This window comes from Pleurodeles waltl, chromosome 8 (assembly GCF_031143425.1).
Source record: "Pleurodeles waltl isolate 20211129_DDA chromosome 8, aPleWal1.hap1.20221129, whole genome shotgun sequence".
Taxonomy (NCBI): Eukaryota; Metazoa; Chordata; class Amphibia; order Caudata; family Salamandridae; genus Pleurodeles; species Pleurodeles waltl.
In genome coordinates, this window is record NC_090447.1 from 489,194,411 (window position 1) to 489,212,960 (window position 18,550).

Here is an 18,550-nt window from a genome sequence, read left to right on the forward strand (position 1 = left end):
GTGAGTAGTGACTTGCTGCAGGTCACTATACGCACTGCTAGCCAAACTTCAGTCCACACACTCAGTCAGCTGGTGTAATTTCTGTGTCAGGCATGTGGGCATAAAAAAGTGATGGGCCCTTGAATGGCACTGTCTGTAGATGGGAGTGTTGTAATGTGCTGGGCCTGCGACTGGCGGCGTGAATGGTCTTGTGTGTGTCACGTATGCAAGATGTGTGAGTGGACTGTAAAGCGGTTGGTATCTTGACGCGGTTTACAGCTCACGAGCTGTGAGTCATTGTTCCAGTTTTTTGACCTTTCAATAAACATTGCATTTCATTTTTGTGAAATCTCTTGTTAATAAAATTTTATATACTGAACCATCACTCACCCTCGTGTCAAATCCAACCAGTATGTGTGTGTACTTGATGAATATTTGGTTGTGCAGTAATAATGGTCTTTTCTGTCTTTCTCTGCCAGGGTATACATTGTGTCTCTTTTTGTTATTAACAGTGCATTTCTTTTTTGTGAATTCTCTTGTTAATAAAATGTTATATATTTAACCATTAGTCACCCTCGTGCCAAATCCAAACAGTAAGTATGTGTATACATAATGGTGGGTAGCCACTAGACTTTTTTTATTGCACCTCTCCTCTCAGTTGGGAATTCAACTCACAAAAAAACGGCTCCCCTGCAATCAGGCGTTAAAAGCACACCCCTGCCACACTAGATGTCTCGGTATGACCCCTACGATGACGCATGCCACCAACTAGGTTGGTAGGTGAGGGGTCTTTTAAACAAAACCTAAGGGTGTTTTTTCAGTTTCAGTGCTTGGAACATCACAGAAGTAAGAGATGTGGTAGTGTGCTCACTTGTTGTCTAGGGAAAATCTACCAACTCTATATATGTTCGAAAAGTAGATACCCAGGGAAGTACAGGGTGGTGTGCCTTTCGTGGATCTGAACAATTTTCCCTACCCACAATGCCTGGCAAACCTCAAAATGTGACTAAAATCACATATTTTCCTTGCATTTCTGTGACAATTTCTTCCAGAAACAGAAATAAACCACAAATTTCTTACTGCCCAGCGTATCCCTCTGTCTCCCAATAAAAGTTAGACCTCACTAGTGTGGGTGCCCAAAAGCAGAGTCAGCCTAAAATTGCAGTTAAAAAAAACACGCATTGGTGCCCCCTCAATCTCTACTCGGTTTTGGCCCTTTGTCCCAGGCACTTGGCCCACCCACACAAGTGAGGTGTCATTTTTATCAGGAGGCAGAAGGGGAAACGCTGAGAGGTAGGAAGTTTGTGGCTCCCTCCAGATACCAGAACTTTCCACCACAGAAATGTGGAGAAAATTTGTTTTTAGACAAATTTTGAGGTTTGCAAGGGATTCTGGGTAAACAAATGTGGTAAGAGACACACCAGTCACCCCATCTTGGACTTCCCTAGATGTCTAGTCTTCAAAAATGCACAGGTTTGCTAGATTTCCCTAGGTGCCAACTGTGCTACGGCCCATAACCCACAGCTAGGAACATTGTAAAAAAAAAAAAAAAAAAAAAACAGTCACTTTTTAGTGTAAAAATGTGATGTGTCCATGTTGCGTTTTGGGGTGTTTCCTGTCACGGGCATTAGGCCTACTCACATAAGTGAGGCATTTTTTACGGGAGACTTGGGGGGAACCCAAAATAGCAGTACAAGTGTTATTACCAATTGTCTTTCTCTGCATTTGCACCTTCCAAACATAAGACATGTGTAAAAATAAAGTCTTTTGAGAAATGGCCTCTAATTCACATGCAAGTATGGGAACCCACAAATTCAGAAATGTGCAAATAACCCCTGCTTCTAAACTCCATGTCTTGTGTTCATTTAAAAAATACATAGGTTTCCTTGATACCTATTTTTTACTCTTTATATTTTAGCCAATTCAATTGCAGTATACCCGGTACACAATGAAAACCCATTGCAATGTGCAGCTCATGTATTGGCTCTGGGTACCTCGGGTTCTTGGTGAACCTAAAAGCCCTATATATCCTCACAACCAGAAGGGTCCGGTGGACGTAACGGTATATTGCTTTAAAAAATCTGCCATACCTGGAAAAAGATATCGATTAAAACAGACAGTAATGGCTGTTTTTTTCCAACTCAATTTCATTTTTTTTTTTATTTCAACTGTTACTTTCTATATGAATACCTTGATTAAGCTACACAAATAACCCCTTGTTGAATTCAGAAGTTTGTCTAATTTTCAGAAATGTATAGATTTTCGCGATCCACCACTGGTTTCACACCCATTTCTGTCGTTAACTGAAAGGAGGCTGAAAGCATTAAAACAATAAAAAAAAAAATAAAAAAAAAAGGAAAAATGGGGTATGTCCCAGTAAAATGCCAAAACTGCGTTGAGAAATTTGTTTTTTCTAATTCTAGTGTGCCTCTTCCTGAAAGCTGGGAAGATGGTGATTTTAGCATTGCAAACCCTTTGTTGTTGCCATTTGCAGAAAAAAACCTGCTTTCTTCTGCAGCTGTTTTTTCCCCAAAAAACAAAATGTAGCTGTATTTTGGCTAATTTCTCGGTCACCTCCAAGGGAATCCACAAACCTTGGGCACATTTAGAATCCTCAGGATTTGGGGAAAAAAAGGACGCACATTTGGCATGGATAACTTATGTGAACGAAAAGTTATTGGGGCCTAGCCCGCCTTTGTTTCTGCTGACTTTGGTGTGGAATAGTATGTTCGGCACAGACTGTAGCGTAAAGTATCTAGGCCTTTAATAACCAACCACAAAGCAGACAAAAGCGTACACTTATTTAAGATAGTTATTGTCAAATGTTTGTGACTCAAATAAAGAAAAACCAATGAACAGGAATGGTAGTTTGAATCCTGTACAAAAGCACATTTAGTGGATGATGCGTGTCAAGTATATGAACAACTTGTGCATACATCGGTGTACGCAAAAATTAAAAGCATTGCGGTCTCACATAATCTAGGGCCAGATGTAGCAAAGGGTTTTTCCCATTCTGTGTCAATGGGAAAATGTGTTCGTACATATGTCCCCTAGTTATTTTCCAATTTTGCTGCACCCAAGGAGTTATTTTTTTCTTTTTATGACACATTGACAGAAACAGCGCCTCATTTGTTAAGCTTATTAGCATTTTCAGATTAAAAAGGTGCTACAGATTGGAAGCGAGTTAAGTCAACAACCCTCCATTAAATTTTGCGGGCAGGAGCTGACGAAAGAAATAAGCAACAGCGCAGAGTGGGAAGGACAGAGGCAATCGAGCAGGAGGGTGTCAGAATGGAGAAAAAACAAGTACCACAAGTCAAGTGCAACCAGCAGAAAATAAAGTAGAAGACACTATTTGTCGGAGCACAGAGAAGGGGAGGGGTATATTCTGTTTCGGTAAAACCTTGAGAGGGGAGCCAACGTGAAAGTGAATGTTTGAGAACAATTGTCCTGAGAATAGTAGGGGAGGAGAAGGTATATTTTTCTTATTTAAAGTAAATTGCACCAGGACCTTAACTCGCTTGCTTCCTCAGGATTGTTAACAGATGCTTCCCTGGACATCCCGGAAACAAACAAGCAACGATGAGGGGCGTAAAAACAGGGGTAGCAACAACAATAAAATAAGATTTACAAAACAACGGGTCTCGCATTTGCTCGAGTTAGAGCTATTAGCGTTGTAAAGAAACGACCACACTATGTAAAATGCAGCGCGATCACGCTGCGTGGAAAATGAACAGATAAAGCAGTCCGGACCCCAGGCTGAAAACATCGAGCCTTGTTTGTTTTTTGTAGTTTACAGGTGCTGTGTAGGTGGGCTAAGCAACGGAAAAGGTATGAGGTATGCATGCCTTTCACAAATGAAAGCAAGCTGATTTTAAAAGGCAAGCCCACGAACCAATGCAAGTGATTGACGTGACATGGGCGTGGTTTGAAGCCTAAAGAGAGATTACAGAATGGACGGAGCTCTTTGTGCTCGCCCATAAAGGTGGTACATCTTTGTTTACACAAGCGGCTGCTCTTACCTCAGGGGGTCCTGCAGCTCTCCCCAAACATGAGTCAACATTATGCTTTTCTTTCATATACCCCATATATAATTAGGTAAATTAGCTCTTAGCAGACGAGTTCATCTTACGGCACAGGTGTCCCAACACAAATTAAAAAGCAGCCACGGGGAGAGGGTGGAGGATGCCTTGGGAGACTGGACAAGCAAGGGTGAGTGAGAGCGATTGCAAACATATGTACTCTTATGGAGTGCAATAAGAAAGGTGAATGGAAAAAAAGACATAAAGAAACAGAACAGACATCTGGCACAAACATGTGGTGACTTCAGATCTCTGATCCCTGCCGTGGAAATGGGAAAGAGGCAACCGCAAACGGAGAGAGTGAAATCACGAGTGCTCATGTGAAGTCCTCAAAAACAAAAAACAAAGTAGCTCCTAACAGGGGACCAATACAAGTAGTTGGATCATGCAAACAAACTGGAAGCCTACCAGTGGGCTGAAGCCCACTGAATTATAAACAACATGTCTCTTTGAGCCAGCATATGCCCTGTCTACCCGAGAACATGAAAGCCGACTCAGTGAAATAAAGGTGACTGTGAAATAAAACATCTCCCAATGATTACTCAATTTGAGACATGCTTATGGATAATGTGCATTACAGTTAGGTCGAGTAGATCATTCAACTCACTAGACCTGCGGGTCTGGTAACATTTTTTTTTTTTTTTTTTAATTGAATAGCTCAGGTTGAGAACGGTAAATTGCATGGTTTGGGATTCAGGACACGAGGCTCCCTGAATTGAATCTCAAAGACATACTCCTGTTAATGTGATAAACCATTTCAGATGACCTGGTAATTCGGACCTTGACAACAGGTTTATAATCAACTACTCTCAAGCGCTTAACTTTTCAATACTAAGCCAATAATTAAACAACTGAGTGCAGCTTAGTGTGAATTAAGAAGCAGTTTATAAACAACTTTTTTCCTTAAAGGATATCTAAACATCTCAGAGCTATTCCAATATTTCACATTATCTTAACCAGGATTGAACAAACACAAAGCAAGGGAAAAATACTTTTTTGCTTAACTTAAACATCCAGCCATCCTAAATCACACCAAAGCATTGTGGGAAACCCGTGTGAAGCCTTGGCTTCCTTACCTCAATTAACATATGCTTTAAAGCAAAACAACAAGGTGACATTTAAATCATTGTAAAGACAAATACATCAACCTCGCTCCACAAAAACGATTAGGGTAAGTCTCAAATACATTACATGAAAAAATGTAATCTTGAGCTAATGTTTCTAAGTTTGCTTGTGGCACCCTAAGTAAAGAGGTGCAGCGCTCATTTCTCGATTTGCTAAGAGCCTCAAAGTACACCTCAATCATGAGTTTGAACAAGGCTTCAACAAAGCAAGAGGTGCCTGTTATGTACTTTTGATGGGACGTGGTTTAGAAGCGCAGACCAGACTGGTTAATTTGGAGTGGTGATGGACTAAAATGTTTAAGTATAGCACCTTCTCAAATAGCAAAGACAAGTTCAAAAAATATAAATGAAAAACTACGGCTTTTCAATAATCACTAGTTGAGCATATTCGGTTGCATTTAGACGTGACTATAAAACTTTGAAATCAAGCTATCAGAATACTCACGATTCCTATTTATTATACATTATTCTATCGTGAGGAAACAGATGAAGAGCGATCGCTTTAAGGGATATATTTTTGGTAGATCTGTATTTATTAATATAATTTTAAATGGGCTGGCTGACATTATGTACAAATGCAAAACAATCTTTCCCACTGCACTCCACTAGTGCAAGACTATTACCATATCAGATTTTGCAAGCCTAGTCCTTAACAGCAATCAATGAACTGTAATACATTTTTAGGAAGCCTCACCTAATCCACCGGGACCGGCCAGCAAGAACTCCTGCCTGCTTATACGCTTCACTATCGGCCGCTTCTCCTCGCTGTTGTAAGGGAAGAGATCCTGGGAAGAGCCAGTGTTGTAATTCATAATGATGTACTGAGTGGTAAGGGCCAAGCACAAAAAGTGTCCATCCACGGCAAGAGAGCAGGGCTGTTCAGGAGTCATCACTTCCTTGACGATCTGAACGTGATCCTCATAAACCATGAATATCTGAACGGCACGGCGCTTGGCAGAGATGAGGCACAGCTCTACGCAGAAAGGATCTCCACCGCTTGCAGGGTTTTCGTTGAGGGTGAATGCAGCGGCACCCTTTATTCGGGCCCCGGCAGCAGCCACTGGCTCCAGACTAGTCATGTCAGCAAGACTGATGACATTATCACACAAAACCAGAAGCCGGTGCAATGCTGAAGCGGCACGGAGTTCTGTAACTGGCTTTCTTGGGCCCAGCAATGTTCGCTGCAGTTGCTGGGAGGCAGTAAAAGTTGTCAGTCCCGTGGCTGCGTGGCTCTTCTCCTCCACCAGGAAGCGACGAATGCAGCCATCACTTGAACCCAGATATAAGTCATGCCCGCAGCATTCAAGGCTTTCGATGCGAAGCTGCTGCCGGGACTTATCAGCCGAGACAACTGATGCCGCCAGGAGCTCCCGCTCTACGAGGCACGCCAACTGAAAGGCCTTGACACTCATCGTGGCCTCTCGTCAAACGCACCGAAGGGAAAAAAAGTAGAAAATGTAATCAAGGACGCACGGGCGTGCCTGTCCTGCAAGCACAAAAGCATACGCCTCAAAAACTGAACGTGTACAGCCTTCATTAAAACGTCATTCCACCCAAACACAAAATCTTAAACAAGGATCCAAAACTATCTTAACTAGAGTGACCACTGGTCCTCCACTTACACCGACCGTCCGTAAATTCCGCTCCACGTCCGTTATTGATCTTTTTACGGAACACATTTGCCCGAGATTCCAGTATTTCCGGGTCGCGCAACAGCCAGTCCCACGACTGAACAAATTCTATCAGTATTTAGGGAGTGGGCGGGACCTGTAATGTGTAAGGAGACCTAGGAATGGACCATTGTCGTCAACTCAGCCAATCGTGGTGAAGTTCACACTACTCCTAAATGCCGATTGGCTGTGGAAACTGCACGTGCCTCAGCTGTGTGTAAATAGAAGTCCAAGCTGTCATACACCAGTCTGCGAGTGTTGCTGTGCAGCACGGAGTAGGTGCTTTGGCTGGTAGATGATATAGAGTCATTATTTTTTAACGGACCTGGCGCTGACAGTTTGTGACCATGCTGGCTTGGTGGGCTATGCTCCTGCAACATATAATCTTGATTCAGGATGGGATCGGTAAGTGAAGTAAAGTGACGTAAGATGATGGTTGGTAACAGCGGAAATAACCTGGCAGTTATGAGCAGTGTTGCTTCTGTGTGATCAGACTGATTGGTAGCCTGATAGCTGTAACCGGGTTCCCCCTTGTTTGCTGACCGGTTGCTTTGGCTGCTTCCTGCGTTTCTCGGGCTCAGGCAAGTTCGATGATTGATATTCATGGCTCTGCTTCAGTTCTGATTAGGTATGAGGCAATAGTTTCCAAAGGTATATGTGGTCTTGGGCCCAGCAGTGTGATATTCCATAAACGAGGCACGAGTGAATGTAAACGTTTGTTTAGTCAGTAATTCTGCACATGCAATGAATCATCTGTCAAACGAGTTGTCAGAAAAGAACTCCTATCCCCAAGGCGCCGCGGACACTCACTCACAAACGGGGTGAAAAGGGAAGGGAGGCAGACAGGAATGTGACACGAGGGATAACAACCACCTCTTTAGTGTTTTGACTGGGAAACAAATATTACCTCAATCCATTTGCTAATGTAAAAGATTTAATAGTGTAAAATAGCACGTATTAAACGGTACCTAACCCGTGGTGGGCCAACCGAGGTCAATGCTGAGTTTAATCCACAGACCATCTGCCATGGTACAGATGTCTTGGGACATGTGCAAGTCTTGATTTTCATAATTCAGGCTACTCTCCACCCAATTGAAGAGTACCCTTCTCTGCAGAGGTTAGGCTGGGTAAGTAGAGCCACCAAAAACAACATTTATTACAAGCAAAAATAGTTTATGGTCGAAAGCAGACATTGTCGTAGTAGTCTTCGGCACTGAAGGGAACTAGTTTGTGAGGGAATGTTCTCCTTGTGAAAGGGCAGATTACCATCACTCACAGTGGCTAAAGTTGATGTGACTCATTGCGCCATGGTGTAGGCTGTGGTGAGCTATAGGAAAATGTGAATGACACTATACCAGTCCAGTGGAAGAACAAGGCTTGTTGAAAGCTACTATAAATAAATATTCTTCAACTAATTTTAGTAAAATCAAAAGGCCTAAAAATGTAGTGTCATTTCTAACTATACACCATTGCTCTTCCAGGCAGAAGCTGAAGGTAAGTCAATAGTTTTGCTCTTTTGTGTAATTAAAGTCGCATGGTGAAGCACTCCTAGCGTGAAAATCAAAAACAGTTTTGTTGACTTCAGCTTCTCAAAATCTCTTCTGGCCATTTATTCCAGAGCAACTTGTGGGAAGGTAGGTAAACACCAAAAATAAGTGTAGTTGAAAACCCGTTTTGGTTAAACCCAAGTTTATTCACATTAATGCTTCATCCATCGTCAACCCGCTCTCCTCACAACCGTCGTCCCTTCGAATCCATCGCTCGCGTCCCATTGGTTACCCCGTAGATTGCGGTGTCCACATTCTATCATGAATACACCACACATCTCCCTTTCACATTTAATAAATTAATGAAACAAAATAATTTTGATAAAAATATAATCTTCAACTTGTCAGCCATGAATAACACTCTAGCAAAAAATAACAATATTGAAAAATATCAGAGCTCCTAGATATAATGCCCAAGTTCCAACAATATAACATAAGTACAACGTTAAGTTTGTTAATTTACAACATAGTCCCTCAAATGTCCAGGACTAACCCTCTTCCTTCTGCTCCTTCTTGTCTCTTCCATTGGTCTTTTCACATACTTTTCATTACCACATTTGGACCCAGACATTGATTCACTTGCAACATTATCATTGTCCCCTGACATCCTTACATTTTCCTCAGAAAGGTCCTTTAAAAGAACAACTCTGTTCATGTTACAAATTCTTCCGTCAGCAGTCTTGACTGTCTTCCTAAACAGATTGATAGCCCTCTACGGTCTAGTGTATTTCGACCCTTCCATACAACTCACTGGAGATTTAACTTTTACCACATCTCCCACACTCACATTCACTTTGCATACTTTCTTCCTTTCATCATATTCCTGTTTTCTTTTACACATCAGTTGTTCCTCTCTCCTTCTCCATTCTGTCTTAAACAAGCTGTAATTATTTTTCAAACAATCCATCCATCCAGTACAAAGCTTGATATTGGGTATCCTTCTTCTGAACAATTCAAATGGAGATTTACCAGTTGTCGCATGTGGAGAGAACCGATAAGCAGAGATCCTCCTCATAAGTTCTTCAAGCCAGCTTATGCCATTCACCCAGGACCAGTTGAATGCTTTCTTTGATGTATCTGTTAAATCTTTCTACTGCTCCATTAGTTTCCGGATGATAAACCGCTGACCTTTTATGAATAATGCCACAATCGTTCATAAGTCTTTCAAACTCTTTTGAGCAAAATTGAGGGTCATTATCAGATAAAACTTATTTAGGAAAACCCTCTTTCCTGAAAACACTGATCACACTGAAAGAAGATATATCATTTAAATTTTTAACTTCCACTCATCTGGAATACAAATCTAGCAACACAATCAATTACGGTGTCGAATGCTCCTTTTGCAATGGACCAACAATGTCTATTGCTACCTCATCCCAAGGCTTATCCGGTAATCTCCTACAACACATTGGGTCATTCCTAGTCCTCAGTACTTTGTCACTACAAACACATTGCACACACTCTCTAATCATGCATTCAACTTCTAAATCCATCCCTGGCCACCAAAAACTGGTTCTTAAATTTTCTTTTGTTTTCACGATTCCAAGATGCCCTTCATGTGCTTGACCCACAATTTTTTTCCTCAGAATCTTTGGTGGGATTAATCTTGTACCCCTCAATAACATGGTTCTGTCCACAGCCAATTCATCCTTTACCAGACTCCAACCTTTTTCTAGTTTACTAAAAGCCCCATTTTCCAACGCTTCACGCACTTTACACAGCTCAACACCCTCTATCAATGCTTCCTTCCATTCCCGCTCACTTATAGCTCCACAAGTAATTTCACACACACTACTAACATTTTCACAAACAGAATCTTTTAAACCCACCATGCACTCTTGTTCTTCTTCTGGCCCGTTGACATTCACCAGTCTCGAAAGATAATGTGCACTCAAATTTAATGCTCCTGGTCAGTATTCCACTTTGAACGTAAATTCTTGTAACCCAATGATCCACCTCCTTATTCTGGCTGAAATACAATTTAAACCCTTGCTGCCAAACACTTCTACAAGTGGTTTATGATCTGATAATACTACGAAATCTGTGCCCCAAACAAAATGTTTAAAATTTTTAAGAGCCAAAAAAATGGCATAAGACTCTCTTTCAATTACCGGGTAATTTATTCAGCTCCACTCAGGGATTTAGATGCACAAGCAATCATCACTTTCTTTCCCATTTCTTCTTGCATTAGGACAACCCCCAGACCCTTTGCACTTGCATCAGTCACAATAAATGTTTGTCTGCCAGGTTTAAAAGCCTGTAAAGAAGGTGCACCTTCCAGCTCCTCCTTTATTTTCACAAACTCCTCCTCACACTCTGAACTCCATACAAACTCTCTTCTTTTCTTTCAATAGTTCTCTCATGTTAACAGATTTTCCTGCTAAGTTCTTAATGTACCACCCATAATATTCAACCATACCCAGAAATGAACTCACTCCATCTTTTGTTTGTGGAGAGATCAACTTTCTAATCGCCATAACCAGATCATGTTTAGGTTTCACACCCTCTCCTGAAATCAAATGGCCTAAATATTCAACTTTAGACAACCCAAAAGGACATTTCTTCCTCTTTAACATAAGACCTGCCCTATTTAAGTACCCCAAGACTTCTCTTACATGCTTGATATGTTCCTCCATAGTATCAGCAAAAATCAACACATCATCCTGATAACATTTCACACTAGTCAAATCTTTCAACACTCTGTTCATAATGCGCTGAAATACTGCAGCTGCAGATATTAGTCCAAATGGCATCCTTTTGAATTTATATGCACCAAAAGGTGTAATGAAAGCTGTCAACTCTTGTGAACTCTCTACCAACTCCACACGGTGGTATGCCGATGCTAAGTCTAAAGTGGAGAAATACTTTGCTCCACCTAATACTGACTCAATTTCCTCAATATGTGGAAGAGGAAACTTGTCCACAACCACTTCTTTGTTTAAAGCCCTAAGATCCACACGCAGTCTTATATTACCATCACCTTTCTTAGCCACCACTATGGGAGCCAGCCACTCCGTTGCTTCAACCTCTTCTATTACTCCCAGTTTTTCCATTCTCTTAAGCTCTGTCATCACTGGTTCCTGTAAAGTCAAAGGAATTCTCCTCACCTTTGCCACCTCCGAAATGGCATCTTTCTTCAACCTTATCTTCTGTTTGTAACACTTAAGACATCCTAACTCCTCCGAGAAAACATCCGGACATTCACGTACAAACACTCTCTCATAATCATCTACCTTCTGCACCTGAACCTGCAGTTGAGCATTAGAGCTTAGTATCACCTCCAACAGCCTTTGATGTGTCCAACTCAGCAAATTATCACCATGTTGGATACATAGATCTTCCCTACAAGATGCCTTCCTTTCAGCTCAAGATGACCCTCAAAGTACCCTAACATCTTTATGGGTTGACCACCATAATCTCCAGGACACACATCCATCTTCCTTAACCTTTTATTTTTCAAAGATAATGTATCAAAACTTTGTTCAGAAATAATAGTCAACTGTGAACACAAATCAAAATGCTAACTCCATCTACCATAACAACTTCACGCGGATGCTCACTGCATTTCACTTGTGTCTCAACTTGAAAAAACATTTCCTGTGAAACCTCCTTAACCTCCCTCATAGAAGTACCATTGGAGTTTTTTTTCTTTTTATTACAACAACATTTATAAAAATGACCCTTCTTTCCACAGCCATTGCAAAACACATTTAACACTGGACAATTACTTGCTTTCGCCTTATGACCACTCCTGCCACATCTAAAACATTCCCCTTTAAACTTCTGCATCACCTCTTTCTTCTTCAATTCGCCAACCTCCTTGTTTCTCACTTCACACACCACCTCATCAACCTTCGTGCCCTCAGCCGGTGTAACTTTCTTTACTTCATTCAACTCCTTCACACATTTCAACATGTGTTCTACCCTTTTCGCCACAATAATTACTTCCTCCAAAGGTGATTCATCCTTCAACCATAACACCTCACTAATCTTGTCTGTGCTGCATTTCAACACAAATTGATCTCTAATTCTTTCATCCATCAAAGCACCAAACTTACATGAAGCTGCTAATTTCCTTAAACTAGTTAAATACTCTTCCACAGACTCATCCTTTCCTTGTTCTCTCTTACCAAAACAATACCTCTTCATAATCGTACTCACTCTGGGTAAATAATGTTTGTCTAATTTCATCACACATATCTCATATTCATTTAAATTCCTGATCTCTTCACTACCCAGATCTGGTAAGTTTTCCAGAAGCTCTTGCCCTTCACCACCCAGACAATGCATCAGCAAAGCATGTTTCCTTTCCGCACTTAAAGTTGGACCACACACCCTTGCATAATGAACAAACATTTTGTTTTCCATTTCATCCATGGATAAATAGGTTCACCAGGACCACTCAGAAAAAATGGTAGAGGTGTTATATTTTGCATGGTTACTTAATTTCTTACACAGTAGCTCCTACACCTTAAATGCACTGTGTTATCCTTTCAAAATTTCTTAGCACATCACAAGTTCATATAACACAAATGTTTCTCACAGAACAAAATTAAAACAATATTTACAGGTGTGCCTGTCACCGTACACTTGAAATCCGCAATGACAGGCAACATAGGTGTGCCTGTCACCGTGCTACATTCTGTGCTCCATATATATCACTGGAGTACACAAAATTAAAACAATATTTACAGGTGTAACCCATGGAGGAGCAACCCCGCCGGACCTGCTGAATCCCCTTTACTTACCTCATTACTCACTATAGGAAATACAAAGGGCATCGTCACTAAACTATATAAAATACTCCTAGCAGATACCTGTCCCGCAATGACACAAGTCAAAAGCCGCTGGGATGCCGTCCTTCCCACACCAATCACCCAGAAATCCTGGGAAGCTGCCCTCATCAGGATTAAATTTGTATCCCGCAACGTGCGTCAGAGATCCACACAATTTAATTACATCCACCAAGCATACTTGCCCCCGGCCCGTATCAATAAAATATACCCAAATTCTAAACCAGAATGCCCTAGATGCGCTACCCCTGCCGCTAATTTCTATCATATGGTCTGGGACTGCCACACAATAAGCACCGGCTGGTGCCGCATTACTGAGACGGTAGCAAACATACTAGACAAAACGCTCGCACCTACACCGGAATCCTGTTTGCTGGGTATACGACATAGGAACAAGAATTAAAAACACACTCACAGGTTTATAGATCTTGCGTTTGTAACCTACAAGCGCTTGATCGCCACACACTGGAAGGCCCCTAACGCCCCCCCCCCTATTCTGCTTGGCTTACAGATCTACACAGCTCCACATTAGCAGAAGCCCACACACTCAGACAGCTGCAACATAAGGGCCAGATACAAGAAGGGGCTGAACACTGGGACCACTTTGTGGTAAAAATAGAGTCTAGGGAGATATGTATCCCCCTTGAACCACGAGGCACGAACAAAAAGCCCCCCGATTGATCATCTAGCAATCATGATAAGGGCCACATCATACTTGTTAGAATACCTTTGCTGACTCCTCCGTATTAAACCAAAATATAAGGGTAGGCAACAAGCGTAGGTCCAGCTAAGTGCGAACATGGAAATCGGTAGCGGCTACTACCAACTCATCCGTCCTGTCCCCGCCTTACCACTACTTGCATAACACGCAAGTAAAGCATAAACATCTTTTGCACCTACATAACCGAAAGTTACCGTTATTACTTAGAACACCACGCAACATATTTAAAGAAAAATAAAGATATGCCTATTGTTATAAACCGTATCAAGTTAAGTTGTATGTCAGTACACTAAAATGTAACCGTATTGTATTGAAATTACAAATATGAGTAGCTGTATATTAAAAGAGAAACTGTTCACTCTCTTACCAATCCAAGAGAAATGTACTGCTGTTTGTGAGTTAAGTTTAATAAACATTGATAAAAAAAATGCTGCAATGTTTCACCTTTTAATTCAAATGCAGAAATGGAGAAACTCAATGCTACTGTGGGAATAATGTCTCCAATAAATCAGACTTTTGACAAAACAGGTCCACTTATTGATGTAAGTTGTCCTGTGATCTCACAAACTTTGGGGACTTCAAATTTGGTTCTAGTCACCGAGGGAGTGATAGGTCCGCCATGTAATACTCCACAATGCCTGCCTAAAGTGAATAATAATGTTTCCTTGGAAGGCGTGACAGCTCAACAATTAACATAATGGTTGGAGAAAGTGAGTGGATCATCAGCAATGAAAACAGCTATTAAAGGGGAAAGAACACTGAATCTGGCAAGGTTAAAATGAGAATTAAATTAACTGATTGAGGGAACACTTGAATTAAATAAAATTGACTCGTATAATGAAGATGAGTTACATTGCATGTGTAAAATGTCACAAATAGAGCAGGACTGACACATCAGAAATTATCAGAGCTTGCAGAGAAATATCAAGTGGATATTGAGAAATCCAAACCATTAAACAGGAGTTACAGATTAGAATTCGATTCAAAAGACATTGCTAATATGAGAGCACCCTGAATGAAAATTCATAATAAAAAATGAATCCAAAGTATTCAAACATGGGGAACATTTGGTTAATTGGAAGGCAGATGGGTAAAGAAAAGAGAGCCTGCAACTTCCAACTCTACTGACACTCTGCAGACTGATAGTCCAGTATAAATATTACCAATTATAGAAATTCCCGGAGGGAATTATGTTCATGTCCCTTGGAGCAGGAGTGATATTCTGTCATTTACAAATGACTGCAAATGAGATTGATAGAAAAGCCAGTGGAATGGTATCCACAGACAGATAGGTTTGTGAAACTTGCAAAATGTAAGATGATTTAAAAACACTTTTAGAAATAGTGGGGTTGCAGCTGATTTATGGATTGGATGTTAGAAGAGTGTTGACTGGCCAACGAGAGAGCCTCCACAAGATCTGGTTAGAGGTGCTCTGTCTCCTGATGTAATCAAAAGCTATTACAGAGTGATTTAATTTTTGAAAATGAGAATTTCTCCTAAAGGTATTGATTGGCAGAAAATTGATAGGACAGCTCAGGAAGCCTAGGCGTCAATACATGCATATTATGAAAGGGTGTTGCAGGCATTCAAATGTTACAGTGGTACGGAGACAATTGAGCCCAAAGACTTGATTCATTTTGTGATGAGGTTTGTGCAGGACTTGAGAACTGAAATTGGTGACATGCTTAAGAGTCATTTGATTTGCTGGCAAACAAAACTGATTGATGATGTATTGCAGTTTGATAAAAATTGCAGTGACGGAATTGACATAAAGCAGAAAAGAATGAAAGAAAAGGCAATTGTGATGCAGACTAGAGCAGCACAATCAGGAATGCAAGGAGTACTACAACAGGGAAGCATGCAAGTGATGCAGGGACAAGGAATGGCAAGAGGAAGAGGATGTGGTGGTGGTGGAAATGGAAATCATATTGATCTGAATTTGAATGTTAATCTAGGTGATGTGCAAGTAATGAAGAAAATGTAACCTTGTCATGCTTGCAGGAGTCTTGGACACTGGAAGCAGGAGTGTCCATTGATGGTGCAGGAAGGTGTTGTGCAGATGAATGAACATAATCTTTTTTCCAAATTTGAGAGGACTGAGAAATCGGAATCCCAATGTAAATGTCCAGAATATGAATACTCAAATGCTGGTTCCGCAAATGCAAATTCCCCAACAGCAGATGCCACGTTTTCAGGTACCACAGCAGCAGATGCAATACCAGATATAAATGATGCCACAGCAGCAGCAAATGCAAATACCTCAAGCTCCAATGGCACAGCAGCAGGTAGTGGTTTCTCAGCAGAACATGGGATAAAGGTTAAATCAAAATAATCAACAATTGATTAGCCAGTATCCATACAAAGTGAGGATGAATTGAGTGATGATATTTTGAGTGAGAGTTCAGATGAGAAAGAACGTGTGCTAGCAGCTTCTTTATAGGTGGATCAGAGTGGTCCGTATATACATGGAATAGTTATGGGGTCATGAAGTTTCAATCCTGGTTTACTCAGGAGCTACATGCTCTACTGTCAGAACTGCAGATGTTTTTTGAATGTACCACTTTCTGGGAGAACACTACCAGTTGTAGGAGTAACAAATCAACACCTGACAAATCCAATTACTGAATTGATTCTTGATAACATTGGTACTTTAGAGGGCATGCACACTTTTGTAATCTGTGATTCAAGTCTAGTATGCCTGCTGGGATGAAACTTGTGCAAATTAAAATGCTCGATTACTTGCACAAATGATGGAATTGTCATTCAGACAAATAGTGATGATGGTGAGTCATGCATACCAGTTGGTTGTTATTTGATTATTGAAGAATTCCAATTGATTACTCTTTTTCCTTCATTTACAGTGCAGGATTTGCCAAGTCACCTTTAATATACAGCTATTTTAAAAGTGTGGGATCGTTCTGGACGAGATGTTGATCTAATTAAAGGAGTGGAACCGGTCAAAGTCACAGTTATAAACCTAATGCACTTTCCCGAAAATGCCCCAATATCACATGGCACCAGATGTAATTGAAGGAGTTACTTCTGTAACTGCAGATTTCTTTTAACAAGGGGTTTTGAAAGAAGTGCTGAGCAGCACTTATAATTCACCTATTATGGGTTTGCGGAAACCTAGTGGGAAAATTTGCATAGTTTAGGATCTGAGCAAAATAAATTACATAGTGGTCAAATGATGTCCAGTGGTACCTAATCCAGCAGTGATTTTGTTCCAAATTCCATGTGATGCAGAATGGTTCACAGTAGTGGACTATCACAAGCCTTTTTCTCAGTGTCACTGCGTGAGGATAGCTAGTTCCTCTTTTGTTTTAAATTATGCAATCGTGTGTATTCATGGTGTAGAATTCCACAAGAATTTTCAGAATCCCCTTCAATTTTTACTCAAGTGTTAAAAAATAATTTAGAATGATTGGAAATGCCTTTCCAATCTACATTGGTGAAGTATATTGATTTAATGATTGTTTCAAAGACACAAGAAGCATGCAGGCAAGATACTATTGTCTTACTGAATCATTTGGGTGAAAATGTACATGAAGTGTCTCCAGCAAAATGACAGTACTGTCAAAAAGAAGTGAAATATTTGGGACATCAAATAGAGAAAAGTGCAAGGAAAGTGTGCAGAGAAAGGGTTACAGCTATATTGCAAATAAACCCCCCTGTTACACTCAAAGAGATGTCAGGATGTTTTTGGGAATGGTGACTTGCTGTCACCAGTGGATTCCCAATTTTTCTGTAATTTCCAAGCCTTTACAAAGATTGACCCACAGAGATATTACTGATCCAGCACCCCTCGACAAAGCTTATTTGAAAGCTTTTACTGAGCTGGGAGAGAGTCTGTGCAGAGCACCAGCTCTGGGAATGCCTGACTACATGAAGCCATTTCCACTGTTTTGTACTGACCGTGGTTGTTGTGCTTTTTCTGTCCTGCACTGCAGGGGCCACCTAACAGGCCCCCACCAAGATTTTCAGTGTCTGCCAAGCAGACACTGAAAATCGCGACGGGTGCAACTGCACCCGTCGCACCCTTTCCACTCCGCCGGCTCCATTCGGAGCCGGCATCCTCATGGAAGGGGGTTTCCCGCTGGGCTGGCGGGCGGCCTTCTGGCGGTCGCCCGCCAGCCCAGCGGAAAACTCAGAATTACAGCGGCGGTCTTTTGACCGCGCATCGGTATTCTGACGGCGGGACTTTGGCGGGCGGCCTCCGCGGCCCGCCAAAGTCAGAATGACCCCCATAGTGTTTACTGAAATAGCCGAAAGTGGAGTTAAGTTAAATTGAAGTCACACAGATTTGACTCCTTCTGAAGTGGCTAGTGGCACAGGTGAAGCAAGTCAAAGAAGAAATTGTCAGATTCCTGGTAGACCAAGAAGAATCGTAAGTCCATTTGTATCATCACTGTATGGAAAAACTCTGAAAGGAGATAAGTGGCCTTCCTCCCATGCAGCTGAAAAAGTTCCTCAGTGTTGCTGAGTATAAATGAGGAATCGGAAACAGCAGAAGAAACAGATCTCAGTGAAGGAGAAACAAGTGCAAGTCAAAAATTGAAAAGGAAGAGAGCTGCAAGTTGAAGATACACAGGTCCTGAATGGGCGTACCTTGCAGCTGATGAGTGGGAACACAA

The 18,550-nt window shown here is 41.2% G+C and overlaps 1 protein-coding gene and 1 long non-coding RNA gene across 2 annotated transcripts in view; one reads left to right on the forward strand and one right to left on the reverse strand.

The window, feature by feature from the left end:
* The window catches only part of TGFBRAP1 (transforming growth factor beta receptor associated protein 1), a 221,629-nt gene extending 214,720 nt beyond the window's left edge, over nucleotides 1-6,909 (reverse strand). Inside the window, exon 1 of the mRNA XM_069204446.1 lies at nucleotides 5,880-6,909. Coding sequence (XP_069060547.1) covers nucleotides 5,880-6,597 — 718 coding nt within the window. The 5' untranslated portion in view covers nucleotides 6,598-6,909. The remainder of the gene's footprint in view (nucleotides 1-5,879) is intronic.
* A 179-nt stretch (nucleotides 6,910-7,088) lies between these two features.
* On the forward strand, nucleotides 7,089-18,061 carry LOC138250063 (uncharacterized). Its single transcript, XR_011194885.1, has 3 exons — nucleotides 7,089-7,260; nucleotides 15,918-16,201; nucleotides 16,778-18,061. It is a non-coding gene; the product is annotated as an uncharacterized lncRNA (long non-coding RNA).
* The last annotated feature ends 489 nt before the right edge of the window (nucleotides 18,062-18,550 follow it).